The sequence below is a fragment of the Daucus carota genome, chromosome 3 (assembly GCF_001625215.2).
Source record: "Daucus carota subsp. sativus chromosome 3, DH1 v3.0, whole genome shotgun sequence".
Taxonomy (NCBI): Eukaryota; Viridiplantae; Streptophyta; class Magnoliopsida; order Apiales; family Apiaceae; genus Daucus; species Daucus carota.
The window spans coordinates 6156921-6175787 of record NC_030383.2 but is presented as its reverse complement, the minus strand read 5'-3'; the positions used below and the strand labels follow the sequence as shown (position 1 = coordinate 6175787).

At 37.0% G+C, this 18867-nt stretch overlaps 3 protein-coding genes across 3 annotated transcripts; 2 read left to right on the top strand and 1 right to left on the bottom strand.

Moving 5' to 3' along the window:
• Window positions 1–3475: 3475 nt before the first annotated feature.
• LOC108212134 (high-affinity nitrate transporter 2.1) lies at window positions 3476–5832 on the bottom strand. The gene is made up of 3 exons (XM_017383867.2): window positions 4998–5832; window positions 4726–4841; window positions 3476–4589 (listed from the first exon to the last, which is right to left on the bottom strand). Exons 1-3 carry the CDS (start codon window positions 5814–5816, stop codon window positions 3923–3925), a joined length of 1602 nt encoding a protein of 533 aa, XP_017239356.1. The 5' UTR covers window positions 5817–5832; the 3' UTR covers window positions 3476–3922.
• Window positions 5833–7376: 1544 nt separating this feature from the next.
• LOC108212133 (putative white-brown complex homolog protein 30) lies at window positions 7377–14132 on the top strand. Its single transcript, XM_017383866.2, has 14 exons — window positions 7377–7867; window positions 7968–8044; window positions 8249–8530; window positions 8690–8753; window positions 8859–9011; window positions 9459–9493; window positions 9759–9832; window positions 10124–10959; window positions 11148–11444; window positions 11917–12351; window positions 12737–12885; window positions 13040–13329; window positions 13411–13544; window positions 13832–14132. The coding sequence occupies exons 1-14, from the start codon at window positions 7617–7619 to the stop codon at window positions 13986–13988; spliced, it is 3234 nt and encodes a 1077-aa protein (XP_017239355.2). The 5' UTR covers window positions 7377–7616; the 3' UTR covers window positions 13989–14132.
• A 533-nt stretch (window positions 14133–14665) lies between these two features.
• LOC108210875 (uncharacterized) lies at window positions 14666–18386 on the top strand. The gene is made up of 7 exons (XM_017382325.2): window positions 14666–15068; window positions 15173–15269; window positions 15438–15553; window positions 16201–16245; window positions 17073–17098; window positions 17829–17964; window positions 18075–18386. Exons 1-7 carry the CDS (start codon window positions 14702–14704, stop codon window positions 18182–18184), a joined length of 897 nt encoding a protein of 298 aa, XP_017237814.1. The 5' UTR covers window positions 14666–14701; the 3' UTR covers window positions 18185–18386.
• Window positions 18387–18867: the final 481 nt, after the last annotated feature.

Below are 18867 nucleotides of genomic sequence, written 5' to 3'. Positions count from 1 at the left end.
TAAAGTATGTTAGTCTGATTATTTAACTTTAGAAACTGAGTCCAGTATGGGCATTTTATGTAGATTTAGAATTCACATGTTTGTTAGCAGCCATGTTTAAATCACGATTCGATGACCTTTCATGCATTGAGAAGAATCTCTCTTATAAGTTTATAATACTATTATAACCCGACTGGGAAGAGATAAACACACACTGACACACACAACGGGAGCAAGAAGACCAGAGGCAATCCAGACTCACATATATTGAATTTGGATGAAATGAGTCAATCTATGCATTACTTGACTGAAGATGGAAAAACTTTAATTAGCAAAGAAACTATATTATTATTTTTGATTTATTATTTTGTAGTCTCAAAATTTTATAAAATTACAGTTGCTGCTGCTACCGCAAATATTGGAGTCCAAGAAATGTGCCAGGCAACATGCTTTCGAATCTTGTATATATGTGACCGAACACATTTATAAAATCATATTTTATAAGAGTCTTGATATTGCGTAAACATATACTACCTGTTGGGACAGAGGGAGTATATAACAAAACAACCGATAACAAAAGCCTATCAAGAACACCTAAAACAATCGTTGTTATACCCTAATGTTGTGTTTGGTTGGGGTGAATGGATTGGAATGGAATGGAATGAGTAAAAATAAAAGAAAATAATAGAGTGTAGGATGGAGGACTTTGAAAAAAATGAGTGAGTGAAAATTTTGTATGATAAGATTTGGGTAGAAAATAGGTATGATAAGGAATTGAGCATTCTTCACATAATGGAGCGTTTGAACTTTAGTTAAGGGTGATAAGAATGAAATGGTGGAAGGAATGATATTATTATACATTCAACTAAATTATAGTTCAAATCTCATTCCATTCCATCCATTTTCATTCATTCCAACCAAACACAACATAAGTTCCCTAGTATCACAACAGAGAATATCACAGAAATGAAAATGCTATTTCATAAAACTGAAAACTTAAAACTGTACATGCTTATGTATATATACAAGTTGATAGAAGGATCTAGACTAAAAGTTTGTTATGCTGAGCTGTCTATTATGCTGAGTTGGCACTCTCTCTCAACTAACTCTGAAATATACTCTCTATGTAACATCCCCCCTCAAGTTGGAGGATTGGAAGTAGTTCACAATACCCAACTTGGACAGTAAGTAAGCTAAAGAAGCAGATGACAGAGCCATAGTGAGCACATCTGCTGGTTGCTGTGCTGAATCAATGTGATCAGTAGAGATTATGCCAAGCTGTAATTTTTCTCTCACCAGATGACAATCTAGTTCAATATGCTTTGTCCTCTCATGATACACAGAATTTGAAGCAATGTATAAAGCAGATTTGCTGTCACAAAGAAGTTTGACAGGAGTAAGCTTGACCAATCCAAATGCTTTGAAAAGATGCAGTAACCAGGTAATCTCACAGCATGTATCAGCCATGCATCTATATTCAGCTTCAGCTGAAGACCTTGAAACAGTATGCTGCTTCTTACATTTCCATGAAATAAGAGAATTACCAAAGAGAATACAATAGCCAGTTAAGGATTGTCTAGAAGTCTTGCAGCCACCCCAATCAGAATCACAAAAAGCTGTAAGAGTAAGTGGAGTATTTGCAGCAAAAAACAAACCCTGACCAGGAGAGGCCTTGAGGTATTTAATCACTTTGTAGGCTGCTTGCAAGTGATCTGCCCTGGGATTAGCAATGAACTGGGATAGAACTTGCACTGAATAGGCCAAATCAGACCTGGTAACAGTCAAGTACAGGAGCCTGCCAACAAGTCTTCTGTAGGAGGCAACCTCAGAAGAAGACAAAAAAGCACTTTCACTCTTCTGTAAAGTATGATTCTGCTCCATAAGAATTTTAGATGGCTTAGCACCAAGAAGACTAGAATCTTGCAAGATATCAAGAGTATATTTCCTCTGATGTAGGTAAATACCAGAGGTAGATCGTGCCACCTCTATGCCCAAGAAATATTTCAAAGGACCTAAATCCTTTACCTTGAAAGCAGTACTCATGTAGGTGATAATTGTCTGAATTAAGTCTTTGTCTGTACTAGTGATAAGAATATCATCTACATACACTAGGACATCAACAAATTTAGAGGAAGTGTGCAGTGTAAACAGACTATTATCAGCGTGGGATTGGACAAAATTGTATGACTTCAGAGTAGTAGCAAATTTGTTGAACCAACATCTTGGAGCTTGCCTCAAGCCATAAATGGACTTGAGCATTTTGCACACCAAAGTGGAAGAAGCAGACAGTTGATTCATTTGAGCAACTAAAGACAACTCAAAATATCCAGGAGGCAGCTTCATATATACTTCCTCATTCAACTCTCCATGAAGGAAAGCATTTGTTACATCCAACTGAGAAATAGGCCAGTTTTGAGCAGATGCCAGTGCAATCAAAAGTCTAACAGATGTCATTTTGGCAACAGGTGCAAAGGTTTTAAAATAGTCTAGACCATATGTTTGTGTAAAACCCTTTGTCACTAATCTTGCTTTGTATCTCTCAATCTCACCATTTGGAAGATATTTGACCTTAAAGATCCATTTGCAGTATACAATGAGCTGACCAGGTGGTTTTTCAACTAGTTCCCAAGTGTTATTACTTTCCAAGGCATGAAGTTCCAGTTTCATGGCCTGAAGCCAGTTTGCATCTTTTGATGCCTGAAGATAAGTATGAGGAGTAGCTGTAGAAGCAGAAGCCAGAGAAACTGTTGATAAGATGGTGATAAGTAATATGGATGATTGATATCAATTACAGTATTTGACGCCATGTGACCTAGATTTTGTGAAGAAGATGCAAGTGCGGAAGCATATGAGCGCATAATCTGCTCGAAATGTTACCAGAGAACCTCGCTCTGATACCATATCACAACAGAGAATATCACAGAAATGAAAATGCTATTTCATAAAACTGAAAACTTAAAACTGTACATGCTTATGTATATATACAAGTTGATAGAAGGATCTAGACTAAAAATTTGTTATGCTGAGCTGTCTATTATGCTGAGTTGGCACTCTCTCTCAACTAACTCTGAAATATACTCTCTATGTAACACCTAGACGTCTCAGATCATATGAGGATCCTAAGTAATTCGAGTTCTAAAGCTGAGACTAATGCCTAAGCTTGACTATGACAGGCTGACAGCCCTTAGTATATTAGGAGGAGAAGGCGAGGTGGGACGCCTACAGATTTGAATGATCAACTTGGAATGGTGATTGACAAAAATATTTCACTGCTACAAATTAAAAATTTTAACCTCAAGCATATAGATAAATTACTCAAGTCAGAAGGCAGTAAAGATTCTATAGCAAAACTAGTTACATGAGTAGTTGCCGGTAAAAACTAATAACTAGTATCTTTCATGTGATATCTGCTTGTTCTGTCCCAGTCTATTGCTGTAATCAACTCAGTTTTATATTACAGTAAAATTAATTGGCTTGAAATCTGTCATCACTGGGAACACTTTTTAACATAATATATGATTTAGGTTGATCATCAGTCAAAATATTCCAGCTGCTATTTTCTGATATGTCCCCCCAAGATATAGTAATAGTGTAATGGTGATAATAAAATTCTAATGCAAAGACTTTGCCCAGGAAACTTGCAGTCATTCTCCTTACAGATTCATGTTACTGAGATTTCCCTAATGATGTTCCCCGGAGCTGATTTACACAAGAAAGTTCAAAATTACACTCAGAGCTTGATATTTCTAGCCTTCCCATCGCTCTTCTATAGATTTTAACCTCGTAAATTAAGACCTATAAACTTATACCTTAAGACTGCACATAGTTGTACAATAATAGGATAGGACTCCAAGATACTAAAATCGAACGTAGGTACTAAAGATGTGGATAAACTACCAGACACTGTCACAAATTCGTTTCGTTTGGTAGAACAACTATCAGTTCAAACAGAGGAAGAATCAGGTAGTGGCAATGGTTCAGAAACCAGCTTCTTTCGTCCGCGCTCTGACCTACTATTCTCAGCAAACTTAAGGCTTCCGAAATGCAAACCCCTGTCTTTCTCTTCCTCATTCCATTCTAATCCGTAATAATATTCTTCCTTGCTCTTCTTCTCATCTGTCGTCGCTGCTAAAAACATGCTCCCCCATTGCGGAAAATGAACCAGTCCAACCGCGAGGGTCAATCCCACAATCATAAACCCCATCGACGACAAACCGGATTCAGTTGAATGGCCAGAGCTAGTAAAAAATAACAGCTGTGTCAATCCGGACCCGAAGTTGCCACCAGCTCCTGTTAGTCCCGAGACAATGCCGAGAGACCTGCGCGAAATAAAGGGGATGATTCCAAACGTGGCGCCACACGCGGCTTGTACACCGATGGAGAATAACATCATGGAAAGTATAGAGGGGAAGAGGGAGTCTGCACGGCCGAGACAAATGCAGAAAATTCCTCCCAGAGTTTGGAGGATCCAGAGGTTCCAGAGGCGCCCTCTCATCCCGAAATGACGTGTTGCCATGTCGGACAGGAGGCCGCCTGCTGGACGAGAGACCACGTTAGCCATCCCGAATGCAGCTGCTATAATGCCTGCTGTATGCAGTTTCAGACTGAACCTAAAGCATTGTCACATCGACGATGATTTAATCAGATTAGTTGTGCATAAAAACACCGAAGTCTAGAATTAGTCACATCGCAAATTATAGTTTCTACTTAGATATGACCCCTCATATGGAAAGGATGAAGTATAACCTGTCGAAAAAGTACTCAGCGATGACATTATCAGTAGTTAACTCCACGCCCAAAGACATGCCGTAAAGAAGGAAAAATATCCAGGTTCTGTAGTTTGTCACCGCACACCAGAGCACCTGTAATTGCAAATTCTCAAATCAAATATTTCACTGGACTTCTAAAATTAAGTTACTTATCAAGAGAAAAAGGAAAATGCAAGCCTGCAGTCTGCCACGTCATTTGAGAAAAAAATTTGGAATACGTAGCATTACTCAGAGATAAAAAAATAAAACCTTGGAGAATTTATCTTTAGCGACATCTCCTTTCTTTTGTAAGCTACCGAGATTGCCATCAGGAAAATCTTGTCCCAATCCGAGCACCAGAAGCCCCATTACCACATGCAAACATCCCGGCACAAAAAACGCAATCCTCCACGCTGTGAACGGCGTGGCTCCTGCCTTTCGGATCATCTCATAAAGCAAAGGCATGATAAGTTGAGTCGCGCCACCTCCCATATTTCCCCAGCCAGCAGCCAGGCCATTGACAAGTCCAATAGTCTCCCCATTAAACATGCTACTCATCCAATACTGACACGAAACGAATGTCGCTAAAGAGAAGCCTATCATGAACCTCACCGCGACATAGCCTTGTGCAGACGAGACGAATGGCATGCAAAAAACAGTAGGTGCCGAGAGCATTATGAGAAATGCACAGCCGTAACGCGGACCTATCAAGTCACAAACGGCTCCCATTACGAGCCTGGAGAAAATGCTGCCTGACACGGAGGCTATCGCGGCGTTTCCAATGTCGGATTTGACGAGGTTGAGGTTGTCGCGGATGATGGGGACGAGGGGCGCGGCCGCGAATGTGGAGACGAAACAGGAGAAGAAAGATATCCAGGAGAGATGGAAGGTTCGCATGTGAGGGTTTGCGAATGAGAAAATTTTTATGGTCTTGGCCTTATGTTCCGAGTCTACAGGGAGGTCAAATTCTAAGTGTTTTGTACTTTGATTACTTTGCGGGAATGGCATAGTAGAAGTGTCGACGGAGGAGTAGGACTGTTGATCTTTTTCAGTCGAGTTCTCCGGCGAGCCTACTGACTTATCAGCCATTGTGAATCGTTGAATGTGTATTTGATCCTCTATTCATCGATTAGAAGCTCTCTGGCTATATATACTGAACCGTTGGTGTTAGAATAACAATATGATCACCGGTCCTCTTAACACGTTGAGATTTTGAGAGAATTGATCATCTAATAAATAGGCTTTCACTCCGCTTTCGAGAGAAACTGTTAGAATAACAATATGATCCTGCTAAGTCCTTTCGGTGATTATAATTATTTTTTCTGGCTTCGTGTGATGAGGGAAGGTCAGAATAAATATTGTTGCACTAATGACAGATTATTAGTGTCATAATCCTAATGTTAAACGTCAAATTAGAGTCAATTCACAAGATATTTCTTATATTACTATGCTAAAAGATTATATTAAGTAGCCTTTGGGATCGTGTAAGAGTTGTTGTATATATTTAATGTTTGGTTACCGGCTATATATGATTGGCTTGCTGCCGAATGTGAAGAAGAATGAAGATACAGCTTCAATTTTTGTCAGCTTTATATTGTTTGAACCTGCGGATATTCTACAATTTTGAAATCTCGACAAGGTTATCTTTTCTATATATGGAAGGTATTTTAAACTCTGTAACAAGTACAATGAGATGCATATTCCGGGCAATATGTTGTGTTGTAAACAGTAGCCATTCTGACATATTTTGTTCACTGTTCGGCAGCCGATTCGAGATTAACATTATCGAACTTTTTTTATTGGATATGATTAATTTCTCGAAATTCAAAATTCGATGAAATTCAACCATATTCTTGAAATTCATAAATTCAGTTAAGATCCTAATATATCAAAAATACGTACATAAATGACATGTATAAGTACAAAATGTACAAATGGTATTATAAGTTCTTTTCCTTTTTTTTGGGTCAAAAAGTCACACTGAAAGCTGATTAACATATAAATAATTATTTGTGAACTAATAAGCGTAACTTATTTGGTTCATAGACCACCTCCAATCATACAAACCCCTCAGCTAAAATGTGAGTTGGCATTCCAAATATAAAAAATTTAGCCAATTTATTGAAAAAATCATACTCCAACCACGTGAACCTGTTGTCTATAATTTAAGCCAACCTTCTGTGGATGACTATATTTGTCGAACCTCTAAGAAATCCGTAGGATGATTGCACATCATTCATTATCATATTAAACTGATATATTCTATTTAACAAACTAAAATATTAATAAGTAATAACATTTTATTTTTAAATTATAACCAACCAATATAGTCAATACAATTGAAGTGCAATAATCCTATAGTACACTACAAAAACATATTATTCGAGGTTTGTAAATATTCAAAATAATTATCAGTAAAAATATTTTATAAATTAATCCTATAGTATATGTGTTGTAAGTTTCTGTGATACACTTGGTTGAATAGCAAGTTGAATTGAAATTGAAATGTTACCAGATGTTTACATCTTCTTGCTTGTTTTAGAACTTCATATGATACATATATACAACATTGGTTCCTTGAGAATCGCCATAAATCTCTCCCCTCCATTTCTTCCACCACAAAAATTTGGAGCTCTTTAATTCCACACTATAGCTCTCTCTCGGGAAACATTATTCTCCCTTGTCGTCGCAACTCGCAGAGAGAAAAATCAGAAAACACAAGAAAAAAATTTAACCATTCTAGATAGCATGCTTCATTTCATTTGTCATTTTCACATTGCCTCAATTGATGCATGAGGCATTTCATGTTCATCACCCTTGTAGTGATCACAATTTTTTTGTTAGGCATTTGATCCCATGCAACCCTCTTAAGTTTATGAAATAATTTATATGAATAAGATATCTGAAATGAGTTGTGGGAGGAGGATGAATGCCTGGTGCTGGCTGACATGCATACTGTCCTTATTGATCATTACTCTGCCTCGGGTTTTTTGTATCGATGGGGATGACTATGGTTCATCTGGTAGCTCTTCTCAGATGTCACCTATTGTCGCGAAACACATATATGATCAAGTGTCCAATCTCACTGTTGTGTATCATGATGATATCAAGGAGGAACTAGGCTATTGCATTAAAGATGTGTGAGTATATCATTATGGCCCTCATCATGTCTTTTAATTAATTTGATTTCGTCGTAATTTTTTTTATTTTTCTGTTTTGTTGATGTGTTTGGTGTTCCAGAAAATCTGATATGAATACAGCATTCAACTTCTCTAAGGACCTGGGGTTTATAAATGATTGTATTAAAGAGGCGAAAGGTATTCTGATTAATATGGAATTGAATTGTTGTGGCACTTGTTAATAATGCATGCTGCTGTTGATCAGCATTCTTAAAATGTGTTACTATGGATATTATTTTTATGATTTGGTTTAGCAATTTAAATTGATTCCTACCGTGTTACTGATCAGCGCTGAAATGTGTTGTCTCCGCTAATGATTTTTGAATGTCATTATAATAACAGGAGACATCACTCAGAGAATATGTTCAGCAGCAGAGATGAAGTTCTACTTTACTAGTTTTTACAAGAAGGAGAAAGAAAATGCAAATAATCATGTATTGAAACCGAATAAGAACTGTAATTTGACTTCTTGGAGTCCTGGGTGTGAACCAGGATGGGCTTGTAGTATTCCTCAAGAACAGAAAGCTGACTTGAAGAACTCAAAAAGCATCCCTGACCGGACTGATGATTGTCAGCCTTGCTGTGCAGGCTTCTTTTGTCCGTCAGGCCTTACTTGCATGATTCGTAAGTAATTTCTTACAAACTTGTTGATACTGCTTGTTTTCATAAAATCATGAATATGTGTAAAGATTAAAATTTTCTTCAACTTCATCACATAAAACCTCACACATAAATTTAAGGGATTCTGCTCATACGTGAATTTTTTTCCTACTATGAATGAAGCTTGCCCGTTAGGTTCCTACTGTCCACGTGCAACTCTCAACAAGACTACTGGTGTATGTGATCCGTAAGTTCATTTCCTAGCTTAACTAAACTTGCCTTTCTTTGTGTCCTGGTCCTTGTATGGTTTATATGATCCATTAATACATACCTTGGTAAAGAACATTTACAGATATCACTACCAACTGCCTCCTGGAAAGCAAAATCATTCCTGTGGTGGAGCTGACCTTTGGGGCCCCATAACGATGAATGCTGCAAAGAATCTATTTTGCTCGGAAGGTTATTATTGCCCAACCACTGCCAAAAAGAATTCCTGCCAAAAAGGGTATTGGTTTTATGATATCTCAGAACTCATGCTAATTATTCATCTCTTTTAAGCAGCTATTTGTTGTAAGCTTAAATTAGGCTGTTAGAGTCTTTAGACAGATATAAGACTTATAACTAGGAATACTTCGTACTGATATCTTCACATAAAAGAATGCATCAGCTGCAATTTATGTTATAATACTTGTTTGTGCAGCTTAAATGAGATTAAAGTCTTACTATAGGCTTTTCGCCGCCTAGATTTGAAAATTTTGCCTTTATCATTACTTATGAAATCATAATCTGTACTGGCAAAAAAAAAAAAATGAAATCATAATCTGTCAAAAGTATGCCAATATCAATATATGGGATCAATTTCAGAAGGAATATGCACAAATGATGAACATATTTCACTGCTTAATCTTTTGCATGTAAAATAACTGATGAGGTGTTTTGCGTGAAATTTCAGACATTTCTGCAGGAAGGGGTCTGTAGCTCAGAAAGGTAATTTCTCAGTGTTGATCTATTTTTAAACCTTCAGGGGGTGGGTAGACTATTTTCACCTTAAGTTGGCTCGACCTGTTCTGTTGAATATGAACTTGTATTCTCAACCTCGTATTCAAGCCTAATTATACTCTTAAATTCTCATTAGAAAGTTATATCTTCTCTGCTTTTGACTTGTGTAGGTGACAACCTTTGCTTCCATTTGTTAGTATTATCATGGATTCAAATGCTGACACTAGCATGTAATTTGCTTATTATTTTGCAGCATGCTTCAAGATGAGTACCTGCAATGCAAATACAACAAATCAAAACATGCATTATTATGGGCTTTTGGTTTTTGTAAGTCTTTATGTCGATATAGTTGGAGTACAGAGCTCATGTATATTTTTCCTGTTAACTTGTCCAGTATGATTCCACCACAGATCCTTATCTTGTGTGTCTGATATTTGATAGTCTTTGTATATGCTTGCTATTAGCACTCAAAAGTATATCTCTGGTTGATTTCTGCATATGTATTCACGAGTTGGATGTAGAATGCAATGATTATGTATTTTTCTAAGCATGGAAGACTTTCAAATTGCAGCTGTTAAACGATGGGAGATGTTGTTCACATTTTACTTTTGTACGTAGGGTGTGGTGGCTCTGATACTGATCATCATATATAACTGTTCAGACCAAGTCCTCTCAACTCGACATGCAAGACAGGCCAAGTCCAGGGAAGCTGCAGCAAGGACTGCAAGAGAAACTGCACAAGCAAGACAAAGGTGGAAGGCTGCAAAAGATAACGCCTCAAAGGAACCTTCTGCCTTGCAGGGCTTGTCACAACAGTTGTCACGGACATTTTCACGAAAGACAAGTACAAAGAAAGCTGAAAAGGCAAAGGCTTCAAAGAAACAGGAACCTAGCAACCTCACAAAAATGTTACACAACATTGAGGATGATCCAGATGGTCATGAGGACTTCCATGTAGAAATTGGGTCAAAACATTCTAAGAAGCCCAAGGCTAAAGAATTGCATACACGGAGCCAGATATTTAGGTATGCATATGGTCAACTTGAGAAAGAGAAAGCTATGGAAGAGAAGAATCAGAATATGACATTCTCCGGAGTTATCTCAATGGCCACTGACACTGAGTTAACGACAAGGCCTCCAATTGAAGTTGTATTTAAGGATCTAACCTTAACACTGAGGAAGAAACACAAGCATTTGATGAGATGTGTTTATGGTAAGATTATGCCAGGCCGTATTTCTGCTGTCATGGGACCATCTGGGGCTGGGAAAACAACATTTCTTTCTGCTGTAGTAGGAAGGGACACTGGTTGCGTTAGGTCAGGTCTGATTCTCATTAACGGAAAAGATGAACCAATTCAGACACACCGGAAAATCATTGGTTTTGTCCCACAAGATGATATCGTGCATGGAAACTTGACAGTAGAAGAGAACTTGCGGTTCAGTGCACGCTGTAGGTATGAGACTTGCTTGCAAAATTCATACCTACCTCAAAATCTTATTGTTTATTTTGAACTATATTGAAAGACCACTGTTTTCACTCTAAAAAAAAGTAAAGACTGTTTGTGTTCTAAAATCACAGGTGCATTGTCATTTCTTGTTCTCTACTGATTGTGATTTTATCTGTTTTTTGAAATTCTCATAGACTATCTGTGGACCTTCCGAAAGCTGATAAGGTTCTTGTTGTTGAAAGAGTCATCGAGTCACTAGGACTGCAGGCAGTAAGGGATTCCCTAGTGGGAACAGTAGAGAAGCGTGGAATATCTGGAGGTCAGAGAAAACGAGTGAATGTTGGGTTAGAAATGGTCATGGAACCATCACTATTAATATTGGATGAGCCCACCACTGGCTTGGACAGCTCTTCATCCAATTTGCTTCTTAGAGCTCTTCGACGTGAAGCACTCGAGGGAGTTAACATCTGCATGGTTGTTCATCAACCAAGGTAGTATCTTGTTACCATGAAACTTCACTACTTAGCCAAAATAACTTTTCCAGGTTTTTTGGTCTTTCTCCAATTTATGATTGGTTTATAATCAAATCTTATAGCTTAACATAAATATTGCTTTGCGAGACACTGACAGAAGTTATCAGTCCATGGTTCAACAGTAAATAACAGTAATAGGAACCAAGTCGAAAGAGTAATCATATTAACCTGGAATATAAATTGTTGAAATATTTCTGAAGCAGTTTAAGATTTAAGAATATAGTGAGACATTATACCTGCCATATATTTTGACCCCAACGCAGTTCATCTTCCACTCCTAATCTTGGAACTTTTATCTTGAAAATCACCCAGAAAAGAATTGCACCATAATAAAATTCTGAACAAAAGTTTTTGTTTAAATGTTTGTGTAATAACTTATTTTTCGGTTGATTGTCTTTTAGATTCTATAATATGTAATTTTTTTCTTCAGTTACGCCTTGTACAAGATGTTTGATGACTTCATACTTCTAGCCAAAGGTGGTCTTACAGTTTATCATGGGTCTGTGAAGAAAGTTGAAGAATACTTTGCAGACCTAGGAATAGTAGTACCAGATCGTGTAAATCCTCCAGACCACTTTATTGACCTCCTCGAGGGTGTAGTAAAACTAGGACCGGGATTGACAGTAGAGCAGCTTCCAATCAGATGGATGCTTCGCAATGGGTACTCGGTTCCTCCAGATATGATGCATTATTGTGATGAGATTGCAGCATCCTCAGCAGGTTCTGATTCCGCTGCTGGAGAAATGTGGAAAGATACAAAGCACAATATGCAGATTAACCAATCTCCTGAGAACAGCAGATCCAGTGACATGTCTAACAGAGTCACTCCTGGTGTAGTTAGGCAATATAGATATTTTCTTGGAAGGTATAGCTCTTGTTTTGATCTCTTATATTCAGATCGATCATGAATTGTGTCCGCCAACCTTTTTTCTTGTCTTCATTTATATAATCAGTCACTTTGATAAATGTAACTTGTAGAATGAAATGTAACTTGTATCATGCAATACTGAAATTTAGATCATTTGATGGTAAATTATCAGGTTTTCAGTGCTGCATAGATGAATCTCTGTGGTAATAAGAGTATAATCACCGTCTGCTGTTATCAGTTGCTTATTTTCTGAGGGTCCTCTAAGTCAGTAGACTGACAATCTAGATTAAAAGAACCATTGACACTTGATTTGGATGCTTACTTTTCTCTATATTAATATGATGTATTACTTGTTTTTTGATTACTGTCAACACAATTTCAGGGTTGGCAAGCAGCGATTGCGAGAAGCCAGATCACAGGCAGCAGATTTTCTGATTCTTTTACTTGCTGGTGCATGCTTGGGAACCCTTGCCAAGTCAAGTGATGAAGAATTTGGGGCTCTCGGCTATACTTACACCATCATCGCTGTTTGTAAGTTACCCAAAATTATTACTAAGGCCAGCTATATTCATGAACCATCTAATGCTCTATTTTTTCATGAACTAAAAGAACTTGTTAAAACCCGAGACTTAGACTAATGCTCTATTTTTTCACAATTGGCGGTCTGTTATTTGCTGTGTTGCAGCATTATTATGCAAAATTTCAGCATTGAGATCATTTGCATTGGACAAACTGCACTACAAAAGAGAGAGCTCCAGCGGGATGAACTCACTATCATACTTTCTAGCCAAAGATACAGTGGATCTTTTTAATACAGTTGTCAAGCCCGTGGTTTATCTTAGCATGTTCTATTTCTTCAACAGTCCAAGATCAAGTTTCGGATACAACTACATAATCCTGCTCTGCCTTGTCTACTGTGTGACTGGCGTCGCCTACATATTCGCCATCTTCCTTGATTTTAGTCAAGCTCAGTTGGTGAGTACTGTAAAAAATTCCATCAATAAACTCTTTACTACACTGATTAAAATGTCAAAACTCGCCATCCTATGATTGCAGTGGTGTGTTCTTCTTCCTGTGGTCTTGACCCTCATCTCAAATCAGAGCAAAGAAGGCGGAATATCAAGGGTTGTAGCCAAGTATATCTACCCTACATGGGCTCTAGAAGCTTTTGTCATAGCAAATGCAGAAAGGTACCAAACTGATCCCTGCTATTAACACGCTTGCATACAGGGGCGGATCTAGTAAGAGGCGCGGGAAAAACGTGCCCCCTAAAAAAAAATTTGACGTTTTTTCACCATTCTAAATTTTATGAAATTATGTAAGTGTCCCCACTGAAAATTTGAAAATATACAGATGTTTTTCGAAAATTTGCTTGATGCCCCCCTAAGAAAATTTTCCTAGATCCGCCCTTGCTTGCATACCCGTCTTGTCTTTCGTGTCTCGATCAATGTCTGTGACAAACTGGTTTTCCTTTCAGGTACAATGGAGTATACCTAATGACTCGGTGCACTTATCTCAAAGAAATGGACTACAACCTCAATGATTTCACCCTATGTCTAGTTCTTCTTGCGGTCTTTGGTGTATTTTGTCGAATTGTGGCTTTCATTTGTCTGACTAGAGTTGGAAAGAAATAAAGGCATCTTCATAGCTTCCATTGGTTTGGTTAATTAGTGAGGCCATGCAGCTTCATTCTTTCTCATGTACAGGAAGATTAGCATAGGTTCTTATACGTGTATTTTTTACTGTAAATGGTGAAAAGCTTCAGCAGTGGTAATGCCATGTTACAATGTTCATGTAGATAATAGAAATATATGCATCTTGTATCATCACTTGTTTAATTTGATTTTTGAATTTGAGGTAACTATGAGTTGAGCAATTCTATTGCAGAGTTTGTGGATTTTGTGTCCAGGTAACAGATTTGTAAATTTTAATTATTGATGAAAGTATGAGATAGATTCTTTCTTGATTTATTTAAAACCTCCTTGCAAATTTAATGAAAATAAAACTTAGATTATTACAGTTTAATAAAATGATTATCACAACGATGGATTTATTGAAAAGGCGTTATAAATTTTTTTGTAATAACTAAATAATATAATAGTTAAAAAAAACTTAAAATCATGTAATAGTTACCGCTTAGTTCTAAAAATCGGTGATTAATCACTGTTCCGTAATTCGCCGAACTGATTAAATCTCCGATTAATCACTGATCAATCTGATTAATCTCCGATCAATTCAATTAATTCTTAATTAATTTTTCTTCCGTAACTTCACCGATTAAGTTTGATTCTCACATTTTTACAACAATGCTTACCACAGCCAAACTAATCAGGAATAGTGAGATAAAATGAGGCTAGCCTTTCGAAACGCTTCCGGTGCTGCTAAACTCTCAATTAATCTTTCAGAAGCCGGTTGCTCTTCCTTCTTAAACCCTAACCCCTCTTTTATAAATACTTGTCCAATTCACCACCACATTTCACCTCGCAACGCCGTCGTTTCAAACCCCTCTCGGTGCCACACACTCTCCGGAGCTGAAACACACGCGCCGCCCTTCTCTGCTCTGATGGACAAACAGTTCGAAGCTTTTCGGCAACACTTGGAAGAATCCGGTAGCTTACGCGACCGCTTCCGCGCTGTTGCTACCCAAATTGAAGCCACTAATCGCAACATCAACTCTTTCCTTCTCCTCATTCATCAGTCTCGTCCCATGCCCGGTGATAATCTCGTCAAATGAAATTTTCGACAAATAATATCGTGTCTCGAATTTTTTTTTTAATTTTAAAATGCCTGTATAAATATAATGTTTATTGTTCTGTAGAGGTTCTAGAGAAGGTGAATTCGGAGATTGATGTGTTGAAGAGATTGTTCAATCAGCTTGCGGAAATTGCTCGTGAATGCCCTGGGCAGTACTATAGGTTAGGGAATGGATAGATCATAGATTAATAGTCGTGGATCGGTTTACAGGATTAATATTGCTCACTACTCATTAATGTTGCTTACTGTTTGTGGATCGTTTGTTTACATTATAGGTATTGCTCGTTATTCGTTAATGTTGCTTATTGTTTGTGTTTTTTGTTTGTTAGGTATCATGGTAATTGGAAGAGTGAGACACAAGCAGTTGTCTCTTTGCTTGCGTTTCTGCATTGGCTAGAAACCGGGACTCTTCTTGGGCATGCTGAAGCGGAGCAGAAACTCGGATGTATGTTCCATGTAATAGATTCATGTGTTCTCAGTCTCATTTGCTTTTGAAAGACAATTATGACTTCAGTAATTTAGGCATTCGAATCAGTGAACTGAGCTTCTTTCTTGTGTTTTCCTCTTTATAATTAAGGGTTATAAGAGTTAAATCATTCTTATATAGCGTGTTTTTTTTTTTTTGAAGTATTCTTATTAACATAATTTCTATGAGATTACCTGATATTTAAGCTTCACCGCATGCTTCTCATCCTTTGGCGGAGTTGTAACTGCATACCTGCTATATCTTTTTCTCGTTCAAACTTATATGAGCTTCTCTTTTGGAAATTAACTTGTAAATTGTTTAGTTAGTTTTGTACAGTGCTGAACAATGAATAAACTGAAGGAGGCTAAACTATGTCAGATTTATAATAATAACCTAAGATTTACATGCATAAATGCAATGATAATTAGTTGATTTACACTGTTCAATTGGGAAGGACTTAATACTTAAAATTTAATAGTTTACTGTATGATAAAAAAATTGCCCGACTCATTATCAATCCTTGATGTCTTTGTGCGTTTTGGGGGGTGATCGATGAATATTGATATTATTGATTTAAATGCCAATATGTATTTCACCTTTCATAGTGACTTTCTGATATTGTTCAGTGGATAAGTCAGAGTTTCGTATTGACGTTGAAGACTATCTGATTGGTAAGTAAATGAGTGCTGTAAGTTCTACATTCAGTATGTTTGTCTTGTGTGTATGAATGCAGGGGGCCTCGCACGAACCCACAATTGTGTGCATGGCTTTTATTTTATTTTATTTTTGATTTTTTATCTATCTTTTTCTTCGTTTGGTTCAAAGTGTTGTGCTACTTTCTCCCAATCCTGTTCCACTGTATCATATAATTGTGGTTGATCAAAGTGAGGTAAAATAAAAAGAGAAGTGGACAATACCATATCTGACAAGCAGGTTTTCTATAACATATTAACCAGAATAAGTTGAATTAATTTGTTTCTGCCTAGAAAGTTCACTGCATGTGTGAAGAATATGTCCTGAAAATGACATCCACTCGTTCAAGTAATGTTGATAGAGTTATTATTGTGTTATGTTGCTTGCAATGCTTTGTTATAAGTTGGGAAGAAGACAATAATAGATTATGATATATCTTTAGAAGAGAAAAAAGGGCTTGGAACATCTGGCTTTACTTTTCTGTGTTACTCATACTTTTGTTGATAGGAGTAGGAATGGTCTGATACAAAACTTATACTCTAGGGTCAGAGGTGCTTCAATATAGTCTTTTACTGCATCAAACCTCAAGCCCTCTGTTTTGGCCATTTCTCCTGGAATCCTTTGGAGACTGACGGGAGAAGTAGGCCTCATTTGAATATTTATCTTAGTTCAGGAATTATTCTTTTGTTTATGTCGTTACCTATATATTGTTAATAAATGGTAGCTTTCAGTTGCACCTGTCATTGTTCTCATGGCTCCTTTATATTGTACTAATGACGTGGCGTTCTTTTGTTGTTTTATGCAGGAATATGCTTTATGGCAAATGATTTGGTAAGAAAATGTATTAGACAATCAGCATTTTAATATATCATATGTATTAAATGATTCGTAGAAAATGTGATTGAATAGCTAGTTGACTTGGTGTAATTTATCCAAAGATGGGTTTTTGTGGTTTTTGCTTATATTCAGGGACTCTGGGGGGTTAAGTGTGTCAAGTGCTACAGTAGACTGGACAGGATAGAGTGATAGACTGCTATCATTGCGTAGAAAATGTTATTGTATAGCTAGTTGACTTAGTGTAATTTATCCAAAGATGGGTTTTGTGGTTTTTGCTTATATTCAGGGACTCTGGGGGGTTAAGTGTGTCAAGTGCTACAGTAGACTGGACTGGATAGAGTGATAGACTGCTATCATTGCTTTAGGACATCTCAAAATGAGAAGGATTCACTTATTTAGATGAACACAAGAAAGAATACTTGGCCAATTAATCGTCTATTTGATGCTTTATGCTATCCAATTTGTGAAAGATCAATCTCCTCAATGAAATTTTAGTGAAAATAGTTTGTTGGAAAATTGATGAGAAATTTTGAAGTTATGATGCTGCTATATAAAGTTGAGGTCTTAATAGTATGTGCTATATATGTCAAATGTGTTACGTTGTATAGTAAAGTTTAAGTTATGTTGCTGTATAAAGATTAATTTCCTTGGTGAAAGTTTAGTCAAAATAGTTTGTATGTACCAAATAAATAGAATCACAGTACTTTTTGGGTTCTATTTGCAGCCTAGGTACGTGGTGAATCGAGTGACTGCTGGTGATTATGATTGCCCCCGAAAGGTTATGAAGTTCTTGACCGATCTTCATGCAGCATTTCGCATGCTTAATCTGAGAAATGATTTCTTGCGTAAAAAGTTTGATGGTAAGATTTTTAATATGCTATTATTTATTCTTTTACTGATGGTAGTAATGCATAATAATTAAATATATATCAACCAAACTGTCTGGTAAACCTACTTTGGCTTGTTACAGGAATGAAATATGACCAAAGAAAGGTTGAGGAAGTTTACTATGATGTCAAAATTCGAGGCTTGGCAGTGGATGGGGATACAATGGTAGAAGGAACTGAAGGACAACAATAGACTTGTGCAGGGTTTAAGCTGTTTGGCGATCAAACTGTGTAGTCTGTCTGCCCTTATTTTAACTCTGTATATGCTTTGGCCAAAGTTTATCTTTGCAAGACTAAACTCAGTGACTCTGGATATCAGAGCTTTTTGGCACTTTATAAATTGTCACATCTTAGTTAGAATTTTCTAAGAAACACATGTCACTGGGGTTTTTTTAGGTTTTTTCCTGCATAATGCCTGTCCATTTTCAGGCTTATCAGCGGGGCGAGATCGTGATTCAGGCTTATCAGCGGGGCGAGATCGCGATTCCCGTACCCACCGCGCATAAATTTTGTTTGCCCCGTCCCCAACCTGTTACCCATGGGTAATTATTTTTGCTTTCTATCCCCACCCCCCACCTGATCGGGATATTTTGCTTCTTAGCCCCGTCATGATAGATATGAAATTTTCTAGGTATATATAAGGAACATAAGATATAAATTTGATGATGTTATCTACAAAATTTCTTAAGAAATGTTTATAGGTTTAAATTGTTTTTAGGTTTAAAATATAAAATTAGTGTATTCATATTGTTAATATATAGAATCCAAATACAAAGATTTTGAAATAAAATTAACTATGTCATTGAATAACATGCATGCGAGCATGTAATAGAAGTATGCACTAAAAACCTTTAGAGATAGCATATGTTCAACATA

Coding starts and splice junctions, on each gene's coding strand:
- LOC108212133 (XM_017383866.2), top strand. CDS start 7,617: ATGAATAAGATATCTGAAATGAGTTGTGGGAGGAGGATGAATGCCTGG. Junction 10,960..11,147: donor CGGTTCAGTGCACGCTGTAG/GTATGAGACTTG, acceptor AAATTCTCATAG/ACTATCTGTGGACCTTCCGA. Junction 11,445..11,916: donor ATGGTTGTTCATCAACCAAG/GTAGTATCTTGT, acceptor TTTTTTCTTCAG/TTACGCCTTGTACAAGATGT.
- LOC108212134 (XM_017383867.2), bottom strand. CDS start 5,816: ATGGCTGATAAGTCAGTAGGCTCGCCGGAGAACTCGACTGAAAAAGAT. Junction 4,842..4,997: donor CTAAAGATAAATTCTCCAAG/GTTTTATTTTTT, acceptor TTGCAATTACAG/GTGCTCTGGTGTGCGGTGAC. Junction 4,590..4,725: donor GCTGAGTACTTTTTCGACAG/GTTATACTTCAT, acceptor ACAATGCTTTAG/GTTCAGTCTGAAACTGCATA.
- LOC108210875 (XM_017382325.2), top strand. CDS start 14,702: ATGAGGCTAGCCTTTCGAAACGCTTCCGGTGCTGCTAAACTCTCAATT. Junction 15,069..15,172: donor TCAGTCTCGTCCCATGCCCG/GTGATAATCTCG, acceptor ATTGTTCTGTAG/AGGTTCTAGAGAAGGTGAAT. Junction 17,099..17,828: donor GCTTTATGGCAAATGATTTG/GTAAGAAAATGT, acceptor TTCTATTTGCAG/CCTAGGTACGTGGTGAATCG.